Raw genomic sequence first — 27,010 nt, 5'->3', positions numbered from 1 at the left:
CAGACGTCACTGCTGCAGAAAAATCAATAGCTAGATATATGTGCTAGTATTATTTCACACCGCCATCTGTTTCCACATTAAGGGATCATTTCACGCGAATAGTTAAAACCAAACCTTCACTTCTTCACTCAGGTAAAATTTTCATCTATTTTTTTTTTCAAAAACGCCTTATCCACTAAATCTTCTATACTTTTCAAGATATGAAAATCAATTTACAAACTTCTCATCCCAATTAGTCACAAAATTAATTTTTCACCCAAAAAGACGAATTTTCAACATAATAAATGATTTTCCTACCAACTAGTTGAATTTTCAACTTTGGAATTAGAAAATTGAATAGTTTAACTTGTAGATAAAATATTAATTTATAATCAAAAAAGTTTATATTTTAACTAAATACATGAATTTTTAACAAAATTATAGATTTTTGAAGCCAAAAAGACCCATTGCCCATAAAACATTTTCATTTTCAACGTGAAAACATGATTTTTCAACAAAAAAGTTTACTTTTTACCAAGTAGTCAAAATTTTAAATAAATAGGCGCATTTTTAATCAAAAATATGAATTTTCAATGAGAAAATTAATCTTTAACCAAACAGTTTACTTTTCTAACAAATTTGTTGAATTATCAAGCAAAAAGCTGAATTTTCTACGAAGCAGTTGGATTTTCAACCCAAAAAAATGAATTCTCAACGATATATGTAATAGACGAGATTTTAACCTAAAATGGAAGTTCTATTTTCAGTTAAAACAAAATTCTTAATAAATATAAAATAAACTATCAATATAATTCTAAAATATTCATTTAAAATTATGACTCTTAAAAAAAATAATTCTCAAGAAGTAGTGAAAGATACATTTTTAACCAAAGAGCTGCATTGTTAATTAAAAAATATAAATTTGTAACAAAAATTGGAATTGTCAAATTTTCAATAAAAAAAATTTTATTTTCTACAAATAATTAAACGAATTTCCAACACAAATGTACAATTTTCTACCAAGGAGATAAGTCTTAAACCAAAAAAATGAATTCTTAAGAAAATAGTTTTTTTTACTAAAAACTATGACTTTTCAACAGGATAATTGAATTATCTACAAAATAATTACATTTTCAACGAGATAGTAGAATTTATAACGAAAATATGTATTACGAGCAAAAAATATAACAGTAGACTTTGCAACTGACAAAAGGCAACTGTTAACCAATAAAAGTAGGATTTTCTTAGTGGGTTCTGTTAATTCAGTTCGTATTTAAGTGAAAAAAAGAGAAAAAGGGAACTTTTGGTAAACCTTGGTTAAAATGTATCATCAGAAAACATACTAAACATTACCTAAGTTGGTAACATTATTTACCTGCCCACCCCCCCGTCCACAGAAAATTGATAACGTACTTTATGCGGTCCCTAAACTCCTAAAAGAGACTCATATTTACTATTTTTATGCCAGCTTTTAGGGAAATGATATAGGGTCACTTCTTTTCCATTCATGAATACAAATATATGCTCCTAAGAAAAAAGTAGTTCTTTTTTTTAAATATAATATTATTCATTGTCTATAAAATCCTTGTGACAAATTGAGATGAGACTTTATGCAAATTTGTAGATGGTTATTCCTCATTGTGAAGAATGGTTCAGAAGTAACGACCATATTCTAGTTGTAATGCGTAATACGGCATCTCACACAATCCCTTTATGCAATAACAGAATATCACTATGTTGTTGAAGATCAAAGACCATTTATTATGATACAATATATCATGGATAAACAGCTTTTGCTGGGTATTATCATAGTAAACATCTTCGTTTCAAAAAGCTGATAAAGGTATCAAAAAAGATTTGATGGATTTCACCACGCTAATGAAGAAACTTTCATCCCCTATCTGAGGGTCCGGAGTATTGTATGTCAGAATACAAGCTTGAGTCAGGTAGATCACTTGGTGTAAGGGAGGAAAGACAAGATCCTGGACGAGGACAATGCTCCTCACGTCCCCTCGTTCAACCACCGAAAACGTCTAAGTTTTAGCGGAAACCTTCCTTGTGGCGCCAAAAGGGCGATGCTGACATTTTGGTCGCCTGGGATTTAGTGAATTTAGTCTAACCGATAGGGAACATGAGTTTCTTTCACAGACTTCTGCTGCAGTAAAAGCAGAGCACAAACGAGGAAAAGAGTGGGTGGTGGTTGCTAGAAAAGGGGACAATCAGGTTTAAATAAAAAATAAAAAAACAAGGCATTGATAGAAAATATTGAAAAAACGAGAATGTACTAAAATTCTAGTACATAGTGAATGCATCAAAGTGAGATATATACTATATGAGACTAGTAGAATGGGATGTACTACAAAGGATTAGTGTGCACCTAATTTCCCTTTAGTGCTCTATGGAGCAACTCAGCAACAGCAACATGCGCTTCTGTTCTAGCATAAAGAGCTAATGAGATTTTCTGCTTTGCAAAACCGTTTTGCATAACTGGAAGCGACGCTAATTTCAAAGAAGATAGAGGAAGAATACTGAAGGCCCGTTAATGCTACTGAGAGGTGGGAATCACAACAATCAACCAGGTTAACAAATAGTCAGTAACGAAAATTATATACATTTTTTTTTTAAATCAGCTTAAGAAACAGCAATGAAGTGATTCAAATGAGAAAAACAATAAGTCTATAAAGTGAGGCTATCGACCTTCTGAAGCATAAAGTTTACTTTCTCAGTTAACGAGAATGCAACGGTGAACATTTCGGTAATAAACATGGCCACCATGTCGGCAGGAAGCACGCGATGTGGATCGATTTTGGCCTATCAAGATACGAAATTGAGTGCTCCTGAGGCATAGCGGTAGTTTTGATAAAAAATTCATCAGTTTCGAGTCAAGGCCGTGGAAACGAAAGTGTAGAAATAAGTTTGAGAAACAAGCTTACTTTTTAATAGGTATGGACCACCTTTGCCATAATATAACCCAGCAAATTATCATGCTTCAAAATATTTGCATTTGGGCTACATAATTAAATCAACACTTATGATAACGTACAATCTGGCATGTTTTAATAGCAACGAGCGCAAACTTTAACTCGCACAGTTCTTATCATTATATATACACCATACTATCAAGACAATTTAAATGTATCCTTTCTTATCAAGGGTGAGAAAGTGAAAGAGAAGTGTTTTAGTTATATAAAAGATCGTTTTTGCAAAAAATCACAATGGCCTCATAAGCGCTGCAATGAATAAGAAAAAAAGTCAGATTTCTGATTCAAATTCGTGTCGATTTCCTGGTGAATAAAAACACATACTTTTTCCCGATTTCGCGGTTCAATTAGTAGACACCCTGCCGTTATATGTATATAATAAAAAAGATCCAAGCGATTTTTCGTCGTTGTATACTCTTCAATTACCTTTTCTGAAGAATGGCTACTTCAAACCTTGAAGGAAATAAGAATGCAAGCAGTTAAAAGAACTCTCATTCTTTTGGTATCAAAATAATAAGTGCAAACCACCTTTGTCGGTGAATGTTGAAAAGAAGCAGAGAACATGTCACCTTTTACAGGAAGATATTCAGAAAAAAGGGTCTTCGAAACTTGACTAGGAAAAATATTGGATTTCTATTAACACCGATTTTTGGTGTAATAATAATATTTTTTGGTGTAAATAATGAAAAGAGTCCGCGAATTATTCCATGAATCTCAACATAGTGAAAGATATTCCGAGAGTCATGGAATAATTCACGGACTCTTTTTATTACTTTGGGGACTGTATTGAATCCTGTAATAAACGTTATACGAACATTTTAGAAATCTGAAGCTTATCCCAAAGTCTTAGACAGTAGAGTAAAGTTTCCAAAGCTTTTGTTTTTAATATAAATGGATATTGAACGAGAATTTCTGGACATAATGTACTCGCCGAATATCCAATATCAAATATTAAACTTTTACAGCGTAACTTGCTACTCTCACAGTCAATTTGAAGGTATTGCTTTTCTGCATCGTTAAATGGGTATGATAATTTGTATAAATATAAATAAACAAAAGACTTGTATGCTTTTCGTGAATTAGGAAATCGTTATAATTGGTAAAATTACAAATCGTATCATCTGAAAAAAGCATACCTTCTAATATAAAATGTACTTTATCCACCGCGTGGACTATACTGAGGAAGAACAATCTGTCATTCACCGCACACGTGCTCGGAAACCGCTGAAACCATCACAGACTCAATATCCACAAATCCCAGAACTCATACCCAAAATCTCAATGTTCGGTACAGGTATTTTATCGCCTCTTCTCTGTTTTTTACGTAATCTCAATAATCAAGATCGCGCCTTTACAAAGCACCGACACGAACACAGTTGCACGAGATCTAAGACACGTAAGACAAAAAATGTGACACAAAAAAAGATAGGGCACACAAGAGATGAGAAGAGTCAAAACCTTTGGACAACCAACCAACCACTGGAGAAGTGGAGACACGGACCGGCTGACGACCTTGCCGATGTCGAGACGGTTGGGTCGTGGAGGAGTTTTAAGATCGCCAACGGTGTAGCGACGTGCGTAGGAGTTTTGTGGAGGCCAACGATAACACGATATGGCGCGTGTGAAAGGCCGCGCGCGACTGACCGGCTGGGGAGAAGCGCATGTTCGGCGCGTGCGTCGCCCGGCTTTTCCCTCTTGCCCTTCGATTCGGCGAACCCCTTCCCCAGAAACCACCCTCGCTACCACCCACTCCTCGCGAGGGGTGACGAGTGGGTGAACCCCAACCCTCCACCCACAGCGCCGATTCTTTGCAATATCCTGGTAGCACGACTATATTTTACTTTCAATGATTCTAAGTTATCTGTACGTCATTGCTTCTCTCTAGAAGAGCTTCCCCTATACGGGTTGATTTTTCTTTGCTCGACAACCACGCTAACAGACATAATTAATTATGATATATTTTATGCACCCCTTAAGGGTCTATTCTAAGACGTAGTTCTAAATTAGGGTGGTCATAGAAATCGAATTTCGATTTTTGGGGGTCGACCCCCCCCCCCCCCCCCCCCCCCCCCCCTACCCGGCTCAATTTCTGTTTTACGGAAAACGAAAATCCCGTTTTGCGGAAAATTAAACTGCTCATTTTTTTATTTCGTCAACTGAAATTACGATCGGATTTCAAATCAGAAAAGCAAACAATGGAAAAGATGTACTTTTTATTCACTTTTTTGTACGTTTAAGTTTACACTTATGATCAAATAGTTTTAACCTTTCTCCTACTATTTCTCCTATTATAATGGAAGTGACCGGAAATGTATAATAATGTGTCTTAAAATTGACAAGAATCCCTTAGTCACAAAATAATGTATCCAAAACTCATAGACAGTCGTTTAAATTAAAAAAAAAACTTTTTTCCGTGTAATCATTTCTTAATGAGAATCTTCAAGGAATAACCCCCCCCCCCCCTAATAACTTTTAATTCTCACATTTACCCCTTGCGCTGTGCCTCAAAAATATCCCAAAAAATGTAAAATAGCAGTTTTATGTAAACTTCATGCTAAATGCGGTATTTAAAATAAATTTTAACAATAAGGTTGTTCATTCGATAAGTGACAAGTTTTTAAGTCTTTTTAACCTCATTTAAAATTTCTTAAATAATTATCATTTATTTAATCCATCTTTTCCCGTGCGAATTGTGAATCTATTATTTTTCGAAATAAATGATACAACTTATAAATGAAAAGAATAATAAATCTTGTTTAAAATATTTGGAAATTATTTCAACAGTGTTTATTTCTTTAAACAATTTTTCCCCTGTATATCGTAAAAAGTTATTATTTTCTAAAATTAATGACACATTAATAATTAAACAAATGTTGATGGCAATATTAAAAAAAAAGGTATTTGGCAATTATTGAAACAATATTCATTTGTTATAAACAATTCTTTCCCCTGAAAATCTTTAGAAATTACTATTTTATGGACTTAATGACGCAGCTAATGAATATTAAGAGTGATACTTTTTGTAATAGAGAATTTTCAGTTATTTAAACAATCAATAATTATTCACTTTCGCAGTCCTTAGCATCAATTGCAAGTCAAACTGCTAATTGAAATTTTTCATGCATTTTTTCGGGTACAGTAAAAGGATTTAGGTGAGGAGGGGGGGGGGGGGACAAAAATGAAAAATTATTCGGTGAAAATTGTTCCTTAAACTTTCCTTAAAAAGTGACTAAACTTTAATTTACATAAAGTTAATAAGAAGCACTTATTTTTCCATTTATTTGAAAACTGAGCTTTTTCTATTTAAAATCCCAGGTTTATTTCAAAAGCTCGCGGTCAAAGGTTAATTCTGACCAATTTGAAACTACAAAAATAATACATATGTGTAACTTTTTGCAATTTTTAATAATAATAGTTACCCCAAAATGATAAAAAGCTCCGCTTTATAAATTTGTGCACTATTTATAAATTCTGTGTAACTCATTTTTCCAAAACATGCATTTATCATGTTTTGTTCGCTTAACTCTCAATTTAAAAGTTATGTTTTTAATTCAAAAGATTTTAAATGCAGTTTTGAAGACCTGGACACTTATTCATTGATTAATTCAATTATAAAGTCATAAAATTGAAAACTGATCTCGGCATTCTTCAATAATACGTAAGATTGAAATCCTTCTAGTTAAATGAATTCAAAATTATTATTGCTAAATTTAAAATGTTTTGAATTTAACACTGCTGAGCCTTAAAAGTTGAAATTTTTTAAATGTTCACTGGAACTTTTTCTTACATGTCAGCGGCCGCCCTATTATGTAAAGTTTTCACTTTCACTTCTGCTTTTTAAAATTCACGTCCGTTGTCTTTTTTGGACATTTAAATTGTCACAACCATTTAAAACAAAAACAACCAACTTGCATTTTGAAAAAAATAAAATAAAATGGCAATGAAAGTGAAAAGCTGTAGTATTTTTATAGTATTTTTGTGAACACAATTATTTTCAAATACTAATATTTTATTTCCGTAACTTTTGATTACCTCCTGCCCGTATGAGATAGTTCATAGTTTCTAATCTGGGAAACGTGAACAAAAAATTGTTATTCTGCAACAAAACTTAAAAATATTACCCAAAGTTGGACGAGGATTCACTGCATATAAAACCTACTGAATGCTAGCATATATTTTTTCATTATTTAGATGTTCTGTGCTAAATTTTATTTTAAAAATTCGGTATTAAAATGATTTTTCTTTTACGTTTAATATTATAATATATTAATATATTAGTATTTATTATTAGTATTTATTATTATTATTAGTATTTATTCTTAGATGAAATATTGTCTTAAAAATAATATATAAATAATAATGTAGCGTTATTGGGAGTACATCTAATCGTGTATATGTTGATTTTACTTATAGAATTAATCCTGCAACCCTTTAGCCTGCTGCGGACGTAAAATGCGAAGCACTCTTTGGGGGATAGTTTTCATGGAGAGTTTAATTTTATTAAAATCACTAATGAAAGTGAATCTGGATGGATAGTAAATTTTATATCTTACTTTGCTAAAATACTATCTATCAGAGGGAGAACTCTCCATTCGAAACCGAATCGATAAGAATTGTTAGAATCGCGACGTGTTCCAGATTCTGCTAAAAAGGAGGAGCTTTCCTTGACCAAACTTGTGAAATAACCTTAGTATAAACATAAAAAGAATTTTGTGATAGTACTGAGAATCAACAACAGTGTTAAAAAAGGAAAACCCTTTGTGCTTCGACCTCATACAAACAATTTTATGAAAACTTCGATATGACGTTTCGTAATCAGACCGACTCCATCATCTGAGAGCATATTGATCAAACATAGGATATTAAAAACTATGTTGAATAAACAAAAAACAATTTTTTAGCAGAATCGCAAAAGAAAAAAAGTGCAGTGGAATATAATATCTTCAACACAACAAAGAATAAAAACAAGAACAAGAAGCTTGGTGCATAATTGTCATGAAACATCAAGTTGTTAGTTTACGTAGATAGTCCTTATAATAGACGAAAATGATAAAAACATAGTCTTGGGTGCTTACCAGTCAAGAAAAACTGCGTATAAACCTCTATATATTATAAACTATGTTATATAAACAAAAAGAATTGTTGAACAGAATTGACAAACAAAAAGGAAGAGTCGAATAAAATACCTTCAACATAACGAAGAATAGAAGAAAAGCCAAGAAGCTTTAGTGCGTAAGTGTCATAAAACATCAAGTTTTCACTTTACGTAGATAGTCGTTAAACTTACAAAACTGGGGTTTCTATTAGAAACAAATTTTGGTTCTAAAAGAGCTGCAATAAAAAGGAACTCAAAATAATAAATGGATTATAAGGAACTCACTTCCAAGATTTTACAAGTTAAAGGTATTTCGAAGGATTTCGAAGGTTTCATTGTATTTATAGATGCCAAGGAATTTCAAAACGATTTCAAGATTTCGAGGCATATCAACAGATTTAAAAGAACTAGCAACATTTGAGGGCATATATTTTTCAATCAATTTCAAATGAAACGCATTTTAAAGAATTTCCAAGATTTTATGTTGTTTTTAAAGATTCCGAAGAATCTTAAAGGGCACAATACAATTTTAAGCGGCATCAAAAGATTTAAATGAATTTAAATTAGTTAAGGGCATTATAAGACTCCAAGGATTTTTCAATAGATTTCAATAAATTGAAGGGTTTTATAGAATTTCATAGATTTTATGATATTTTTAAAGATACCGAGGAATATTAAAGTGATTGTTAAGATTTCAAGGTATATCCATAAAATCTCAAAGAATTTGAAATATTTGATAGTATTTTAAAACTACGAGATATGCCAATCGATTTCAATAAATTAAAGGGATTTTAAAGGATTTCAAAAGTTGTATGGTATTTTTAAAGATTCCATGGAATCTCAAAAGAATTTTTAATTCAAAGGGGTATCAAAATATTTGAAAGAATTTAAAATATTTTAAAATATTTTAACAGTCAAAGATTTTTTTCAATCGATTTCAAATTAAACGCAGTTTGAAGGATTTCAAATATTTTATGGTATTTTTGAAGAATTCGAGGAATTTTAAAGAGAATGAAAAGATTTGAAGGAAAATCAAACGATTTCAAAGAATTTAAAATAGTTAAGGGTATTTTAAGATTCCAAGAATTTTTCACTAGATTTCCAAAAATTGAAGGATTTTTAAGGATTTCAGAGGTTTTCTGGTATTTTTAAAGATTCCGAGGAATTTTTAAGAGATTTTAATGATTTCAAGGGATATCAAATGATTTGAAATATTTGAGTGTTTTAAAAGTCCAATATTTTTAAATCGATTTCAACACTTAAAATGAAGGAACTGTCGAAGCTGTTGAAGATAACCTAACACTTTCATAAAATTGCCAAAATATTTTTAAAAATGTGAAAAATGGTTGCGTTTTTTCTGAAAATTTTGAAAATGGATTTTCTCGAAAAGGCCTCCTTTACATATGTTGTGGATTGTCGATAATATGGACTACATATTCTCCAAGTAATGCTTTCGGCGAACAATTTCTTTCTATTGAAAAAGAAAAATTTGCGAAAAAATTAGGATTTCAAAGATGTCATGGTATTCTCAAAGATTCCAAGAAATTTTAAAGAGATTTCAAAGATTTTAAGGGATATTAAAAGATTTCAAAGTATTCGAAATATTTAGGAGTATTTAAAAATTCCAAGATTTTTAAATCGATTAAAAGTTAAATAGAATTTCAAGATTTGATTGCATTTCTAAACATTCCAAGGAGTTTTTAAGAAATTTCAAAAGCTACGAGGGTTATCAAAATATTTCAAAGAATTTGAAATATTGAAGGGTATTTTAAACTCCAAGATTTTCTATATTTTACTTTACAATACGGATTAAATAATACTGCCATGGGAAAAATTTAATAAAGAAGCTAAAGTTACAGAAATTAGTAATTCTTAAAGGAACATAGTACACATTAAATGAGACAGTTTTTAAGGTAATGTTGAAAATCAGACGTTTCCAAATGCACATAAACGAAAAAGTACGATACTATTTGAAAATATATAATACACACTCGCAATATTACGTTAATACTACATTTTTTAAAGAAGTTAGGTGCTTCTCTTATTCAATTTAGTTTGTTAAAAAAAATGAAAAGCGTTTGTTGATATTGATCAGTAGATTATTCATAGTATATTTGTTGATTTCTAATAGGCCCGCACTTTTCGGCACATGCGCAGTCGAAAACGTCGGCACCCGCCAATGGCTATCTATCATCGGATATCAACGAACTAAAAAGGAACCTTCAAAAAGAGTTCCTTTAGAAGTTTAGAGCCTAAGTTCTAAAGGATGCCTACTTTTACTTGAGCCGCAGCCTTACTGAACCTCCAGTTTTTTCTGTGTATAATATACAAAAATGATAAAAACATACAGATTCACACACATTTGCTCTTGACCTAAGAGAACACAAGACCATGTTTTTATTATTTTCATCTATTATAACGGCTATCTAGGTAAACTTTGAATTTGATGTCTTATGACAATTTCGCGCCAAGCTTTTCGGTCATTCTTTTATTCTTCGTTATGTTGAAGGTATCGTACTCGACTACTTCATTTTCATTCTTTGTGAATTATGTTTAACACTTCTTTTTTGTATATACAATATAGTTTATAATACCTTATATGTAATCAATAAGCTATCTGATGATGAAGTCGACCCGATTCCGACTCGTCGTAGCGAACTTTTAGTAAAATTGTCTGAACAAAGTCGAAACGAAAAGGTTTTTTTCTTGATTATTACCGCCTATACATATTATATTTACCTTCTTGTAACATTTTCTTTCCATTCTGGAAGAAAGGAAACAGTAAAAAGTCTATTATTCGTATAAGATTTCACTCTAATGACTTATCCCTAAACATAAAATACACATAAACTAAGCAAATATTTTAGAATATTTCTCTAGATATATCTATAGATGCCAAACTATATTAATTAAAACAATCAAATCTTCCATTTATATTTTGTGAAGGAAAAATGAATTGAGTACTTTGAGAGGAATATTCCCTTATATATCTCCAATTCTCCACTTTACTACTCACCGACAAACCCTACTCAGAAAACTGTTATTGACGACCCTCATACGTGTCTCATTACTCTAAAGCTTGAGGCTGTTCTCATTTCGCAAGTACTGTAGTTCAAATAGCTCTCGAAAATTAAATTTATTAAACGATTCATGTATATTATTATCACAATTTCAAGTTGATCATCACTTCTCAATAATTAGAAATTATAAGGTATAACGTCCGAGATTAAATTAGCCACATAGTGATGAAGAAATTAAGTGCGCCATGAACGATGTCACGTGCGCAAATACAAGAACAATTCAAGGAACACATAAAGGATGCTAAAATAAACACTAATTATCTTCTATCTTTAAAAAATTATTTTGTCAATAGTGAAACAATGTTCAATGTTCCAGTGCAAAAAAATGTAATATTTGCAACTGATGGGATGATTCCCATCATTTCTGTTTATATGTTACTAGGGTGGCCATTTTAATAGAAAAAAATGATCGGCCATTTCCCGGGTTACAAAAGTGTTTTCACGGTCATTGAAATTAAAAAATTTTAATTCTTAAAACTGAGCAGTTTCTCTTTTAAAGTAATCAAAACTGAACTACAAATTAAACCAGTTAAAGTGGAACATTTTTTAATTTTAAACTTTTTAAATTGAGCTCAAAACATTGTAAATTCAAATATATAGTAATGCAAACATATGAAATGAAAGCTTTTAACACAGTCGATACGAATAATTCTAAATTAAATGCTATTAAGCTGCAAAGTGGTTAATGTTGAACTTTTATCAATTGAACAGTACAAATTATGGTCAAAAAATAAAAATGCAAGTTATCGTTTTCAATTCACATTTTAAAAAAAGTAAAAAATATAGATTTTTTAGATAATTTGTTTAAAAATAAATTAAATACCAGCCAATTTCTTCCCCTTCTTTTAAAATTGAAATCGTCAGATTCAAACATCTTTTATAAATAAAACTGTTTAAATTAAATAATTTTTATTTTAAGTCGTTTCAAATCAATAATTGTTTAAGCGATATATTAAAATTCAAAACTTTCAGTTTAAAAAAAATTAAGTTTAAAATTGCTTAGTTTTGAATATTTGATTTATAATTGCTCATTTAAAATGTATATTCAACAAATTGCTAAATATAAAAAATTGTTCCTCTATTTTAATTAAAAAGTTTTAAAATAAATGGGTTAAAAATAGAATAATTGAGACTGAAATAATATTTTAATAGAATTTCAAATTGAATAAAAGCGTTTATTTATGAATTTATACTTCTGAAATTACTTTAAAATTCAAAATAGTTTATACAGTTTTAACGGAAGTTTCAAATTTTTTGAGTACTTAGGCTTTTAACTCGAAAAGGTTCAAGTTTCATCGCTAAAATCTGTATATTGTGATCTGTAATCATGAATTCATTTATAATTTATAGTAGATCAATTTAAAAAGTTTTATGATCCATAATGTTTAGATTCAAAAGCTTTTAATTTTTAATTGGTTTATGATTTAAAACTGCAGTTTTTAATTTTTTTCATTGAAAATGTACACTTAATAATTAAGAAATTAAATGAAAATTTCTTAAACTAAAAGATGCTAGAACAATGTATTTCAAATCGTATTGACAACTGAACTTAATATTTAATAAATTTTAAATCAAACTTATTTTAAACTGCAATATATCATGTTCTATTAAATTTTTTATATTTGAAGTAATTAGATAAATTTTCTTCTGCAAATTTGTAAAATTCCCAGTCAAAACAAATATATTGTTATTTCCCTGGTTTTCCCTTGAAATGATCATAAAAATGAAACCCTAAGACTGAGAATGATGTCAAAGCCTATCATTTTCGCTTTATTTTATTTTAACCCAGATATGCATGGGTTGAATTATTGATTTATGTTTCTCCTGGCAAGCTAAATGCTTGAAAATCTTGAAAATCTCGTAAAACTATCTAGCTTATACAGAACTCGGCCAAGCCAAATCAGAAAAACTTGGCGTATTAGAGAATCTCTTTCCACTAAACTAATGATGACTAAACATTAAAATAAAGGTCGACCAAAAACACGTTTAAAAAATACTAAAATTGCTAATCAGTAATTATAATAAACAGAAAGTCGAAGGAGAAATATTGTAATCATAATTCCTAACACTTTATTATTCCATTATGTAATATAAAGTTAAACAGCTTTCCATAACGAGCTCTTAACGCTGAGGGTTAATCATGTTTCCCTTAATCTTAAAGTAGATTAAAACTATTTTCCTGGTAGAAGACGCTTCCTTCACTTATTTTAACTTATTTTAAAGTGATTTCTCACTCCAATAGCTTAATCAAAAAATATGCTGTGTGTTTTTTTAATGTCGATTTCCTTGATTACATGTTTAAGGGATGTTAAAAGAATCCTTCAGGTCATTAAAAAAATTTTCCTTGCTAGGGGATGTTTACTACATTAATTTTCAAATGATTTTCGACCCCAATAGTTTAATCTAGAAAATCTCCCGTGGTTTTCATTTTTTGGAAATAACGATTGTCTTGCTTAAATGTTTAAAGAAAGTTAAAACCACACTTAAAATATATTCAACGACTTTCTCTGCTTTGAGATATTTCCTACGTTATTTATTCTAAATTGATTTTCGACCCTACTAATGTAACCAAAAAACTTTCCGTGGTCTTAATTGTTAGGAATGGTCGACTTCCTTGTTTTTATCCTTAAAGGAGGAAAAATGAACGCTTTAAATAAATTTACTTATTTTACCTTCTAGGGGATGTTTTCCAAACATTTATTTTTAAATTATTTTTCTCGACAATAGTTCAATCGAATGATGTAACGTGGTTTTCTTTTTTTGGAAATGTCGATTTCTTTGCTTGCCTGTTTAAGGAATGTTAAAACAACCTTTAAAATTAAATTTAAGACTTTTCCTGCTAGACGATGTTTTCCACATTTATTTTTAATTGCTGTTTGATCCTATTTGTTAAATCAAAAAATCTTCCGCGGTTTTGAGTGATAGGAATTTTTGACTTCCTTTCTTGAACCTTTAAGGGATGTGAAAACAACCCTGTAAATAAATTTAATAATTTTCCTCGCTAGGGCATGTTTTCCAAACATTTAATTTTTAATTATTTCCGAACCCAATACTTTAATAAAAAAATCTGCCGTGGTTTTGGTTTGCTGGAAATGTTGATTTACTTGTTTGAATGTTTAAGGGATGCTGAAATAACCCTTAAAATGAATTTGAAGACTTTTCCTGCTAGAGGATGTTTTCCACATTTATTTTGAATTGCTGTTCGATTGTATTAGTTTAATAAAAAAATCTTCTGTGGTTTTGGTTCTTAGGAATTCTGATTTCCTTCCTTGCATAAATGCAAATACGTTCCTGCGTCAAAATGTTTCTTGCATTTATGACGAAGTGATTTCGGACCCCAATAGCTAAACCGAAAAAATCCCATGGTTTTAATTTGTAGGACATGTCGATTTCCTCGTCTAATTGTTTATGCGATGTTTAAACAATCCCCGAACATCATGTATACTAAAAATCGCGAATCGGTCCAGTTCATGGGTACAAAAAATTTGTTTCAGTGGGTCTAATCTACAAAATATGAGACGTTTAGTCGCATCTAATAAAAAGTTGTTGAGAAGGTTAACATTTCAATAATAGACGAATTTTTCTATTAAAATACATGTGTACATTGGAAACTTGCCAACTGTTTGAGTAAAAACTGTCCATTTTCCTGATAATTTTCTTTCGAATTATTGATCTGCAGCTTCAAAATTATTTATAAAATGTATAATTAGATATTCTGACAAAAAACCATTTTCTGTAAATTTGTTTCTTCAAACCGAAATTTCAAACTTCAATAAGTCTCAAGAAGTAAATATTAGTAAAACCCCGAAAAGACCTGAAAAAAGTTATCAATAATCTATATATAAACTTTAGAATCTGTGGTACGTGTGTTAAATATAACTGATAACGTATCATTTCATTGTGCCTTCCAACCTTGTATTAATCTTTCCATTACACAATAAAAGTCATTCTAGTTCCCTGTTTTGGACATATTACCATAAATCTGCACTCTTATTCCCCTTCTTCTGGCCCAAAAATATTGATGAAATACAATTATTACAGGAAAGTAAGGTTCCCACTCTAGTCCATTTTACAAATATTTGATATAATTTCGATTAATAAAAGAGATGGCGACAAGTATATAAGTACTAGAAAAAAACTAATATAGAATATTCATTCGTTGTGCTATTTACGAATAACCAGTATTTTCAATAATGAAGATCCTTGCTGGAACTTTGATAATCGCATTGACGGCTTTCCTTAATTCTGTTGGTAAGTGCACTCACAAAAAAATTGTCTTTAACCAAAAAAACTATTTTTTAGATATGCATCAAAATTTCGTTCAATAAAATGTTCGTTGATTAAATAAAATATTTGATTGAACGAAACAAATTTTGTTGTGGAATCATCCAAATACACCATCCACCAAAATATTTGATTAAAAACAACTAAAAAGTTTCTTCAGGTCAACCAAATCATTTTTTGTACATATAAGAACCATATTTTATAATCTATAGCATTGAAGCAAGAAAATATCGGTACAAATACGGGCGATACAATATTTGTATGATTCCAAAAATTTATGGTTTTCAGGAAAATGTATTTAAACACAGAAATCAAGGTATTTCAATCTCGAAAATTCTCTTCAGACAAGAGATATTTTATTCGATCAAGAAAATATTGAATTATCTGTAACAATATTTTCTTGATTGAATATTAATTATTTTTGCTTGTAATAATATAGTATCAGGTTAATTATTTTTAACATAATTTTATGCCTCACGTATGAAAAAAAATTATTTTAAGAACCAACCTTTCTTAAATACATCATCATATTATATTTAATCGTGTCCAAATGATAATATTGTTAGAGATTTCTGTAGCGAATTTGCTAAAAAAAATGTGTCTAGACGAATCCAAAAAAGCCATTTTTTCATTCAAAAAATCGATTTTTTCATGTTTTCCACGCCCATGGAATAAATAATAAAATGGTTAAATTTCTAAAGTTATACAAACGTCCTGGCACCGTTGAAAATTTTTTTAATTTGATAAAATTCTAGTAAATAAAAAATTACTTATCCGATTAATAAGTCCCAGATAACTTTTAGAATATTATAAATAAAGGAGTGAATTTTAAACAAACCACATCCTAAACTATTAGTATATAGAAATACCACACAGAAAAGGCCTCTACAATGAGAAAAGTTTAAAAAAAATGATAAATTATCCGCTGTGTGGGTGGCCGAAAAATAAATTTTTTGGAATTTCAAGAATCTACCTGATTATACTTTGATATCTTTTAATTATATATTCTAAATGATAAAAAGAAGAATGTAATTCAATAGACTACATAGTTCCGCTAATACTGACAAAAAAATGTTGGAAATTTAAGAGTTTGTTCGCTTTAAACATCCGTAAAATCCATTAAAATATTATTTAAAAACTGATAAAATTGCATGATTTTCGGCAAAATGTAAAAATCACCAAACTATAATGGTGCGTACTAGGCACTAGTATTTCACTATATTTTAATTAATTAAGATTTAGGCCTACTATCGCATAGTACTCAATTTCATGGCAGAAAGTTGGCCAGGAAGTAAAAAACGGAAAAAAGCTATTAAATCTTTCATTTTTCTGAAAAACGTGTGAAAAAAATCATAATTTAGTGAAAAATAAATATTTTTTTAGTGGATTTGTCTCATTTTTAAAATATTGTTTTTTTCAAAAAAAGTGTGATTTCTTCAGATGCTCAATACTATTTTCATGGATTTCAAAGATGTGTGACACAAAGGAACTCGTAAATTAAAAAAATTGCGTCACTTATGTAGTCTTTTGAATCAAATGCTTCTCTTTTATAGCTAAGAATATGCTGGTAATCATATAGATTACAAATTCTAATGGTCATATTGTGAAAATTGTAAATAAGCTACGTCAGATCTACCAACATGAAATATTTAAAAGTTACTTCAAAGTGGAAAAATAATAGTTATTTGCGCACCTAACCTTTTTCACCTTAATTTATTTATTAAAAGAACTGGATTTGGTAATCTTTTTTATTATATTGAAACAATATTTCGACTAACCTGACATATTTACAAGTTAATGATTCAAAATGGACAAATAAGAACAATTTTAACACCTTATCTATTTACTTTATATGTCAAATAAAAAAGCGGCCGTCTATAGACATTTTCAAAATTCGTACAAACATATCTAAACAATTCAATCATTATGAACTCATTGGTACACAAATTATTTCAAAATTCCAAATGAAGTGCTACAGTAAATAGATAAGCAACATTTTTGCATAAAAAGTTCTTTAAAAATCAAATTCACGTTGTGTTCAAAGAATTCCTTTGAAATATTTGTATAATAAAAGATAATAAAAAAAGTAATGAAAAGACTGGCAATTAAAAAAAAGGTAACTGACTATCTGTACTTGTCTTCAGCCTTTTTCTTTTTCTTTTATTACCTGACCTCTGGAACGTGCAACTCGATTTTGTACATACCGCACTTATCGCCTTTAGGCTACTTATTTTGTTTAATTTTTTAAATGAATGAAGAAAGAGCTATTAAATCGTTTATCTTTTTTCATTTGTTGAGGTGACATGCTAATGGGGGTTTAATTATCTTAAATTGGGACGTGATGAAATTGAGGCTCTCCTCGATCATATAAGTTAATAAGGCTCATTACTGTTCATTACTGCTCATTGCAGTACAATAATAAATGTTTTATAGATGTCGTTTCGCGAATCTAGGAAATTTGTTTTAAAAACTCATTTTAAAGAAAACGATTTTGGGATTATCAACATTGGAATAAATTCTATAAAAATATTCAAGGAATTAATGTAAAAAGCAGAAAAACTACCAAAAAAATCTTAAATCACTCGTAATCTCATATGGAAGTACACAAAAATATACATTTTGGAGAAAACAACTTTATACATCAAGAATTTACGAACTCCCTTGATAACTTTAAAATCGCTTGAAATTCCTTTGAAACCCATAAAAATGCTAAAGAATCTCTTTAAATTCATTAATACATTTGGGAGTGAAATATTTTTAATCACATTAAAATGTTCGAAATTGGTTAAAACCTTAAAAAATGTGTAGAAATCTGTAGATATCATTTAAAATCTCTTGAAAATAAAATAGATTGAATTCCTTAAAGTTCTATAGAAAACCCTTGAAATTTACCAAATAAACTAAAATTATTGAAATACTTGGTGGTTCTAAAAAATCCCTTCAATTTTCTGAAATTACTTGTCATCTTTTGACATCCTATACAATGATTTTACAATCCTTGAAATTCTTTGAAAGTTTTTGAAATTACTTAAAACAATTTTTTAATCTGTAAAATGCGTAGAAATCGCTTAAACTAAAATTGAATTAATACTCTAGAGTTATCTAGAAATTGGTTTAAATACCTTAAAATCATCTAAAACCATAAAAATCCATTCAAATAGGTAAAAATCATTTAAAATCCTTTGAATATAAATTAGATTAATCATAACACAGGACCACAATATTGTTTTGGGAGTCTGCTGAGATTCTAATAGGTATACTTTGTGTTTTTGGGGTCGCTGAACACGAATCCATTCGCAGAATTGAGTCAGCACGTCAGGATTTGCAGTAAAATTCAAAAAATGGTTAAAAACCTGGAATTTCTGCATAAATTTCGTCCCCAAACCTACAAACCCCAAATTAACAAGCCTCAAACCCACAAACTAACAAGTCCCAAACCTACAAACCCCAACCCAACAAGCTCCAAACCCACAAAATCCAAATGCACAAGATCCATATCCATAAAGTTACAAACCCCAAACCACAAACCCACAAACCTCAAACCCACCAACCTCAATCCTACAAACCCGAATACCTTACATCTTATGATACCAATGGAGAAATTGGTATAATTTGGGGTTGTTTGGTTTGGGGTTTGTTAGTTTGGGGTTTTTGGGTGTGGGGTTCGTGAGTTTTGGGATTGTTGGTTTGGGGTTTGTGGGTTTTTACGTTTATGGATATGGAGCTTGTACGTTTGGGATTTTTGGGTTTGGGGTTTGTAGGTTTGTGGATATGGAGCTTGTGTATTTGGAGTTTGTGGGTATGGGACTTACTAGCTTGTGGGTTTGCGACTTGTTAATTTTGGGTTTGTATGTTTTGGGACGAAATTTATGCAGAAATTCTAGGTTTTTAACCATTATTTAAATTTTACTGCAAATACTGAATGCTGACACAATTCTGTGAATGGATTCGTGTTCAGCGAAGCGAAAAACATAAAGTGTACCTATTAGAATCCTAGTAGACTCCCAAAACCATTTGGCGGTCCTGTGTAATCATTATAGTTCGCTAACACCCCGCTCAATACGCTGGAAGTCTTTTAAATCCCTTGAAATACTTGAAAATTCCTTTAATCTTGGGAATAGCTCATAATCCCTTCAAATTTATTTTATTTACTTTCAAAAGCTCTCTAGAAATCCCCTGAAATCTTTCGAAATCCTACAAAATGGTTTGAAATACATTGACATTTTTTTAATCTTTCAAAACCCTTTTAAATCCCTTAATATATCCTGAAATATTTGGAAATCATAAAAATCTTCAAAAATCCATTGAAATATTTTGAAATGCGGGAAAATATTTCTTAATCCACTAAAACCACTGAAGACTCTTAAAACTTATAACAATCTGTAGAAATCATTTAAATCCCTTCGAAAATGAAATAATATTAAATGTATTCCTTAAATTCTTTAGTTAATTATTAGTTTTTGTAAAATATCGTATGTGTTATTATTTTTAAATCCATTTAGATGCGATTTAAAAAAAATTATAACAATATTTTTACCCGGTCTATATTTAACATAAAAAAAATCTTTCTTGCGCCTCGTGCAGTCGCAATTATAACCATACATAATTTCGTAATTTAATAGATAATCTGATATCAATTTCAAATGGGTAAGAAGAGCGTTACTGGTAAAAACAATTAATGATTTATTAATAGCAATAATATAAATTTTCTTCGAATTTTTAATTTTATGTATGATTTTGTAACGTGAATGAAAGCCAAATGTTAGAACTACCCATAGTGGCTTTTAGAACTGCGATTTTTATTTATAATTGCCCGATTAGGGTAGAACTGCCCTTTACTGTATATCCTGACTTGGAAGACTTAAAAAATCCCTTCAATCGTGTGAAAGTCATTGAAATTCCTTAATATCTGTGGAAATCCTGCAAAATGATTTTAAATTCCTTAGAATTTTCAAAATCTCTAGAAATTCTTTGGAAACTTCTAAAATAAGCTTAAAAACAAAATAAAAATATTGAAAATTCCTTCATATCCATTGAAATTTTCGAAATCTATAGAAATCTCTTATATTAAATTTTAATCAATTCCCTAAAGTTCTGTATAAATTCTTTGTAATCCCTTAAAATCTATTAAGATCATAAGAATCCATTAAAATAAATATGAATCAATTGAAATTCCTTGAATATAAATTAAATTAAACATAATAATTTTCTCTACAAAATTCGAACAAAACGCTAGAAATCTTTGAAAGTTTGAAATATTTCTAGAAATCCTTTAAAATCTTTTGAAATCCTACATAATTGTTTGGAATCCTTAACATTTTTTAAATCTTTTGAAATCCCTTAAAATCCCCGATAATGTCTCAAAATCTTTAAAATTCTCGAAATTTTATTGAAATGTTTCGAAATCTTACGAAATTATTTCAAATCCGAGTACATTTTTTAATCTGCTGAAAACCGATGAAAATCCATTAAAATTAGTTGAAAAGTTTGGAAAACCGATAAATAAATGAATCATTCGCTTGTAGTTTCTCTATTTTTTTACATCAATTTTTTTTCAATATTGTAACATTATTTATTTCTATACTGATTTTCTCATATTGATTATATATTTTCTTATGGGGTGATTACATATGATTATAAGGAATTTGATGGGATTGCATAATATGCCACGGGATTGCATGAGATTGCACAAAATTTTATGCGGCAAAAAATCGTCTGTATAACAGTAGAATACCGTCACACACAGTGGAAGCTTCTAATGTGTCCCCTAAGGGTTTACATTTTTCTTACACCTTCTTTATTCCTTTACACACCCTCCACACTTACTTGGTGGTGGAAGGGGGACCTACAGTTTAAGGTGGGTTCCGAACCACCAAGAGCAACAGCCTTAAGTACTTAGAGAAAACCTTTTTCTCTAGAGGTACCGGTCTCACGACTCTCCGGAGATGAACAACTCCCTTGCTAGGCTAGTGTTCACCGCATGGGCCACCGAGACTCTTCCAGAGTGCGAGGCGGGAATCGAACCCGCAAGCCGAAGGAGTGGGTCCAAAGCCTACGCTTTAGCCCCCACGACCATCGTCCCACTCTACCGTCACACTAAACCTTTATTTTTTCGGAACAGAATAAATTTTTGGAATCAAAATTTGTTCTTTCGTAAACAGCATCCTCGTATCTTAAAAGAAAATTTGTTTTTCATATTTAAAATTAGATTTTTAATTGCCATCCAAAGACGATTTTCAAAACACATGAAATTTTAACCTGCAAGTTCTTCAATGATTCACTAGGGATTGGTGAACTCTTTTTGATCACACTCATTTTCTCCGAATTTATCGAAACTCAATATCTCAGGGCTCAGTTTTTAATTTTTGGTTTTAACTGAAAATTCCAGTTTTTACCGCAATCCACAATTGAGCCGCTTCCAATTTTAGGTTCCAGATTTAAAATTGTCAACTTCCACCTACTTTACCGAAACTGAACTCTTGTTTCTTCATTAAATAATGACAGGAAAAACTAAAGTTAAATTGTGTTGCCTGTAACATTTCCCGCTGTTAAAGTTTACATGCTGTTTGGCGAAAGTTTATTCTACGATGGAATAAAAGCTGTCGCCTGCTACGGCTTCCTTAGCAGAAATAAGAAAATGGCAAAGTATAAATGAGTTCGAGCTATAAATCGGGGCACCAGATTTAAAACAATCACAGAAAAAACAAAAGGTAACATTAGTTGCAGGTAGGACTTGCAACTGTTAAAAATTAAACATATTTTGGCAAAAGTTTCACCGAGGTTAGGAGAATAATTTTATCACATCTAGTGCGTGACGCTGAAGTGAAAAAATTTCGGTAAAACATGTAGGATCAGCAACAGCAAAAAGAAAAAAAATTTGTTCTTACTAATATATCTCCTCCGAAATAAATTACACTGTTATAGACGAATGAGAACTTATTTAATACCATTTAGCAAAAAGCGCAAAAACAACTGACAGATGGGAATCCCCATTTTTCTATAATTTAATGAAGTTAAACGACGATAGAAAGCGCTGGTGTCGTAATTCTCGCTGCAACTCGAATAAAAGTGGGGCGATTATATCGCGAAAGCTTATCCAGGCAAGGTTAAAAATCAGAAATTATCTTCGATTCACGTAAAGTTTATCTGGCAAGGTTAATTTTTGTTGCGATGAATCTTTCACCTGGAATCGATGTAAACTTTATCTTTCATTTTTTCTGTGATGATTTTGCTTTTTCTGAATGTTTTTTCGCTCTAATAAAAATTATGAATTTGTTGGTTATCTAATTCTGACCATATGGTCGTTTTAATTGTCCAGTCATCTGGTACTTTTATCCGAGAATGTTTGGAAGAACAACTTTTTTGCTTTAAAAAAAAAAAGGAAAATTAGTTTAAAAAAGGTGCCAAGTACCATAAATCTAGGAATTACAGACTTAAAAAAAACGCCTTTTTTCGATTTTTTTTCTCCGAAAATCAAATGTGATTTTTGGTTTTTCTGTAGTTTGTTTCTTAATTGTAACCTGTAAGTGAAAAGAAATATTTCTTTAACTGTAATAGGTCGCCAATTATAGAATCTGCCGAAGGTGACCTTTTTCGTAGATAAATATCAAGTGTTCCGTTTTTTTTTTTGTTTTGAAATAGCTGTTTTTAAGGATGTCATAGAAGAAAATCCTTATTGGATCAATGATAGAGGATCAAATTCTGCTAGAACAAAAACCTGAAAATTCTATGGCTATAAGAATTTTCTTCCGTGGCGTCCCGCATATAAACTATTTCCAATAAACTGAACACTTGACATTTATCTACAAATGTAGCTCGAAAAGAGTCACCTTTAGATATGACGATAAGGAACCTGCCTACAAAGAAACAAAAATATTACATGATTTTTGGCAAAAAATTAAAATAAATAACAGTTTTCTCAAAGACCGTAATATCTGTAAGGACAATTTATTGCTTCCTTGTTGTCTATAAGGAATAAATGAATCACCCTGATTTTTTCATAGCTATATTAATTGAAATAATAAATAATCTTGAATTTTTTTATGAAAACTTCGTCACTCACAATTACGCAATGTCATTTCATGAAGTTATCGGTAACCTTCGAGAATATTCTAGAAACTAAGCGTAGACACAAACCACTTAAGCTGCAGAATGATCTCGATGATGGTAATGTCGGTAACAGGAATCTTGGATTAAAATCAACTTAGCTCATCTATTGACCGCAGCTCCCAGACTATTGGTGATACCTTTTTTTTTAGTTTTGCACATAATTTGACCTATTTCAACATGGCAAAAAAAAGTTCAAAATGATAACGAACTCAATATCATTTTGATATGCAACCAAAATGATACCGAATTCCAGAGCATTTTGATCGGCCCGAGTGAATGAAGGACTTTTGAGATCATAATGATCTGATTCGGGATCTAGAGTACTTTAGATCACATAGCTTTTTATGGATTCTGATCGTGCAATGTGCTTGAAAAGTTAAAACAATAACGAGATCTGATATTAGAAAATAACATCTGTTAAGTGTATTTGTCACTTACGTGTGGTTAGATACAATTTTTAGGTTATGTCTTAATGATACCTTTGCCAAGAACTGGTGGCCATTTTGATTAGTCTGCCAAATGAACCTAAAAATAAGATCAAATTGATCCTTTTTTTACTGTGAACTTTTGTAATAACCCTTTTAACTCTTGGGTACACAGGGAAGCAAAAATCAACTCACAGGAAAAACAGTGGGAGTATTTTTGTTGCTGCTCATTTATTATATTTTCGAAATCAATATTTTCTTTAATCAGAATACTGTACGTGTGGAACTGCAATATGAACATAGCTGCATTCTCATTCTCAGGTGTCTCATTTTTATTGTAACGTACTTTCAAGGATCGGCGTTTTTCTGTGCTGACATATAGTATTTTGCACTTTTTTAAAACAAATATCTCGTGTTGCGGGGTAAAACCTTGTCGCATAAACCAGACCCCTTATCATCATGAACCCTTAAATGAGTATTTAAGTGAAAAATTTACTCCGCGAAACATGACCGGAATCACTTCTTTTTCCGGATCAGATTACTGAAGTATATACAGTCAAACTCGACAATGACGCCCACGCATATGTCCCTTCCAGGAATTGACGCCGCTCCGCAGGTAGAAGTAAAAGAAGCTGCGGGGATTGTCCGGTGGTCATTCAAGCGTGGACAAGCAAAAGCGTTTTCATCATAAGCGGCACTCTCTTGTGTTTATTCCCCAACACCGCCAGCCGGAAAACCAGCACAGTCTCTTAAGTTTCATTGTATTAGGCGTTAAAATTCATCCATTTCTATTTCATCTTACAGGATGTATAACTCCAAGAAGAGGGGGATTACCAACGTATGAACCAGAGTACATGCCAAGAGATCTTTACTACGAAGATGCAAATCGGGTACTGCATCCACTTCCGCCCTATACACCTCTATTGGAATGTGGAAGAGTTTACATTGGAAGAGTCGTCGGGACTTATGTTTTCCCCTTATTCAATATTAACCACAAAATTGTCATGCATGAAAGATTCGGCAATGAAGGTCCAATAGTAATAGGCCCAGGCGGGGCCCAGGAATTGGGCATCCCGGGCACTTTGCAACAAGTAGCAGCCGCCATCCACCTCAGTCAACATAGGGAGGCGCCATCTGCTGAAGAGGAGGCAAGACATGAGGCTGAAAATGAGCGCACAGAAGCTGTTCAAAACCGGGCCAGACAAGCTACTGAAAACGAGCGCAGAGAAGCTGCTGAAAACCAGCTCAGAAAAGAAGCTGAAAACGTGCGCAGACGATTTGGATGGGGTGTTCAAAACCGCCGCGTCATGCCAATTAATAATTAATACATTATTTCTGTAAAAACATAATGATTCTAAGAGAATAATAATAAAATCAATAATGAATCTACACAGGCTGTCTACTCAAATGCTAGAAAAAATCCCTGACAACCAATCCCTAATCATTGCATAATAATTGTAAAATCCTTGTAAGTAATTTCTAAATTTGTAAAAAGAGTACTATTTGTATGTAAAATTAAATAACTTTTTTTCGTTTTTGAAAGTAACTTTATAAATGAGGACAAGTAATTTCTTAATGGTACAAGTTTTTAAGAATTTAAATAACATGCTTCATTTGGAAAGCTTTCACAAAATAATCATTACAGGATATTCTTGAATATTTTATCACCGTCGTATATTGGAATAGGATAATACCAATACTGAGCGCAATTAATATTTTCTTTAATTGATGCCTAAATTCCATGAATTCGAATATATATTTTAAAATTTTATTTTATTTCCATGTTTAAGATTCAATGCATATTTAACATATCAATATTTTAAATAAAAGATATTTTCCTGAGATTAGTGAAAATATTAATAAGGAGTTCGCTATATGAATAAGGATAATGTCAGTACTATCAAGTTACTTTTTAGAATGAATATCCATTGATCGATGATTGCCTAAACAGTTGAACATTTTAGACAAGATTTTTGAAAACAAACTTTCAAACCACCTAAAACATTGTTTTGAATCAAGAGTGACCCTATTATTTATTCGATTTTGGCTTAAGTGTTTCATAAAATCATCCCACTTTATACTAGTATGATGAAGTACTACATCAAAATCTTCGTAAGTATAAAATTAACAATTTTAACCCGCCTTATGAATAGTTTAAATAATTATTTTCTAGTTTTTATTTGAAACGGAAATGCAGCGTGACAAGAAAAAAAATGTGCGATAGACTTTGAAGTGATTTTTAAAATACACAGCTCCACAATATTGAATTCTACTCTTGGTTTTTTTTAACTCAATATAAGTGTTATCCGTGAATTTCAAATATTTAAAAATGGTTTTAATATCATATAGCAATTTTTCATTTTAAATTTGTAGTTTGAAACAGTTGCGTGAGACAACATTTTGCGTACTTTTTTATGACTAATTTTTCAAAGGAAATGTGGAAAATGCCTGGGACTTGAAGTGAACAATTCTCTGAAATTTCCAGGATTTTCCTGGTACATAAAACTTCCCTGACAATTCCAGGTTTCCACGTAAGCACACTCCCTAATTTATCATTTAAATATTAAATTGAAAAAATCAGTCTACATTAAAAAATATTGATTTGAGGAGCTTGAAATTGTCCAATACCATCTTTTACATACCAATACGATCAACAAATTCTATTTTCAAATAGAAAATAATCCACTGTATGAGATACACGTACCTGTAACAAAAAATAAATATACACCTTAGTATTTAGTACAATAATACATTTTTTTAATATTCAAGAAGTAAATATAAACTTGCGCTAGTAAGATATTTTGTTTCAATTAGTATATCCTATAATCTTATTTCTTAACTTTTCATGGTATTTAAAAGTAATTCCTACCCTATGACTCTTCAAAATATTATATAGTACTTAAATAACCCCTTTAATGATCTATCTCTAAATGGTTGAATTGCATTTACCTAAATTTATTAAAAAATCATCAAGCCGATTAAATTTATGAAAGTAACTTTATAAAAAAACACGAAAATTCTTAATGGTACAAGCTTCAAGAAATTTCATGATTACAG

General features: G+C 30.6%; 2 protein-coding genes across 5 annotated transcripts in view; one reads left to right on the top strand and one right to left on the bottom strand.

Annotated features, from left to right (window-relative positions):
• Window positions 1–27,010, bottom strand: part of LOC117179404 (stress-activated protein kinase JNK) — a 473,020-nt gene that overhangs the window by 312,696 nt on the left and 133,314 nt on the right. The window contains exon 1 of one of the 4 annotated variants that reach the window (XM_033371164.1): window positions 4,097–4,587. The exons of the other annotated variants lie outside the window; for them this stretch is intronic. The gene's annotated coding sequence lies outside the window, so the exon portion shown is untranslated. Of the gene's footprint in view, window positions 1–4,096; window positions 4,588–27,010 lie in introns of those variants that run through there. 4 annotated transcript variants of the gene reach the window in all.
• Window positions 72–25,278, top strand: LOC117180628. Its single transcript, XM_033373118.1, has 2 exons — window positions 72–132; window positions 24,758–25,278. Exon 2 carries the CDS (start codon window positions 24,808–24,810, stop codon window positions 25,276–25,278), a length of 471 nt encoding a protein of 156 aa, XP_033229009.1. The 5' UTR covers window positions 72–132; window positions 24,758–24,807.

Source organism: Belonocnema kinseyi, chromosome 9 (assembly GCF_010883055.1).
Source record: "Belonocnema kinseyi isolate 2016_QV_RU_SX_M_011 chromosome 9, B_treatae_v1, whole genome shotgun sequence".
Taxonomy (NCBI): Eukaryota; Metazoa; Arthropoda; class Insecta; order Hymenoptera; family Cynipidae; genus Belonocnema; species Belonocnema kinseyi.
Note: the sequence above shows the minus strand (reverse complement) of the source record. Positions and strands in the feature narration are given on the sequence as shown.

Bases quoted from the DNA above. Each gene is read 5' to 3' on its own strand.
- LOC117180628 (XM_033373118.1), top strand. From the start codon at position 24,808: ATGCCAAGAGATCTTTACTACGAAGATGCAAATCGGGTACTGCATCCA.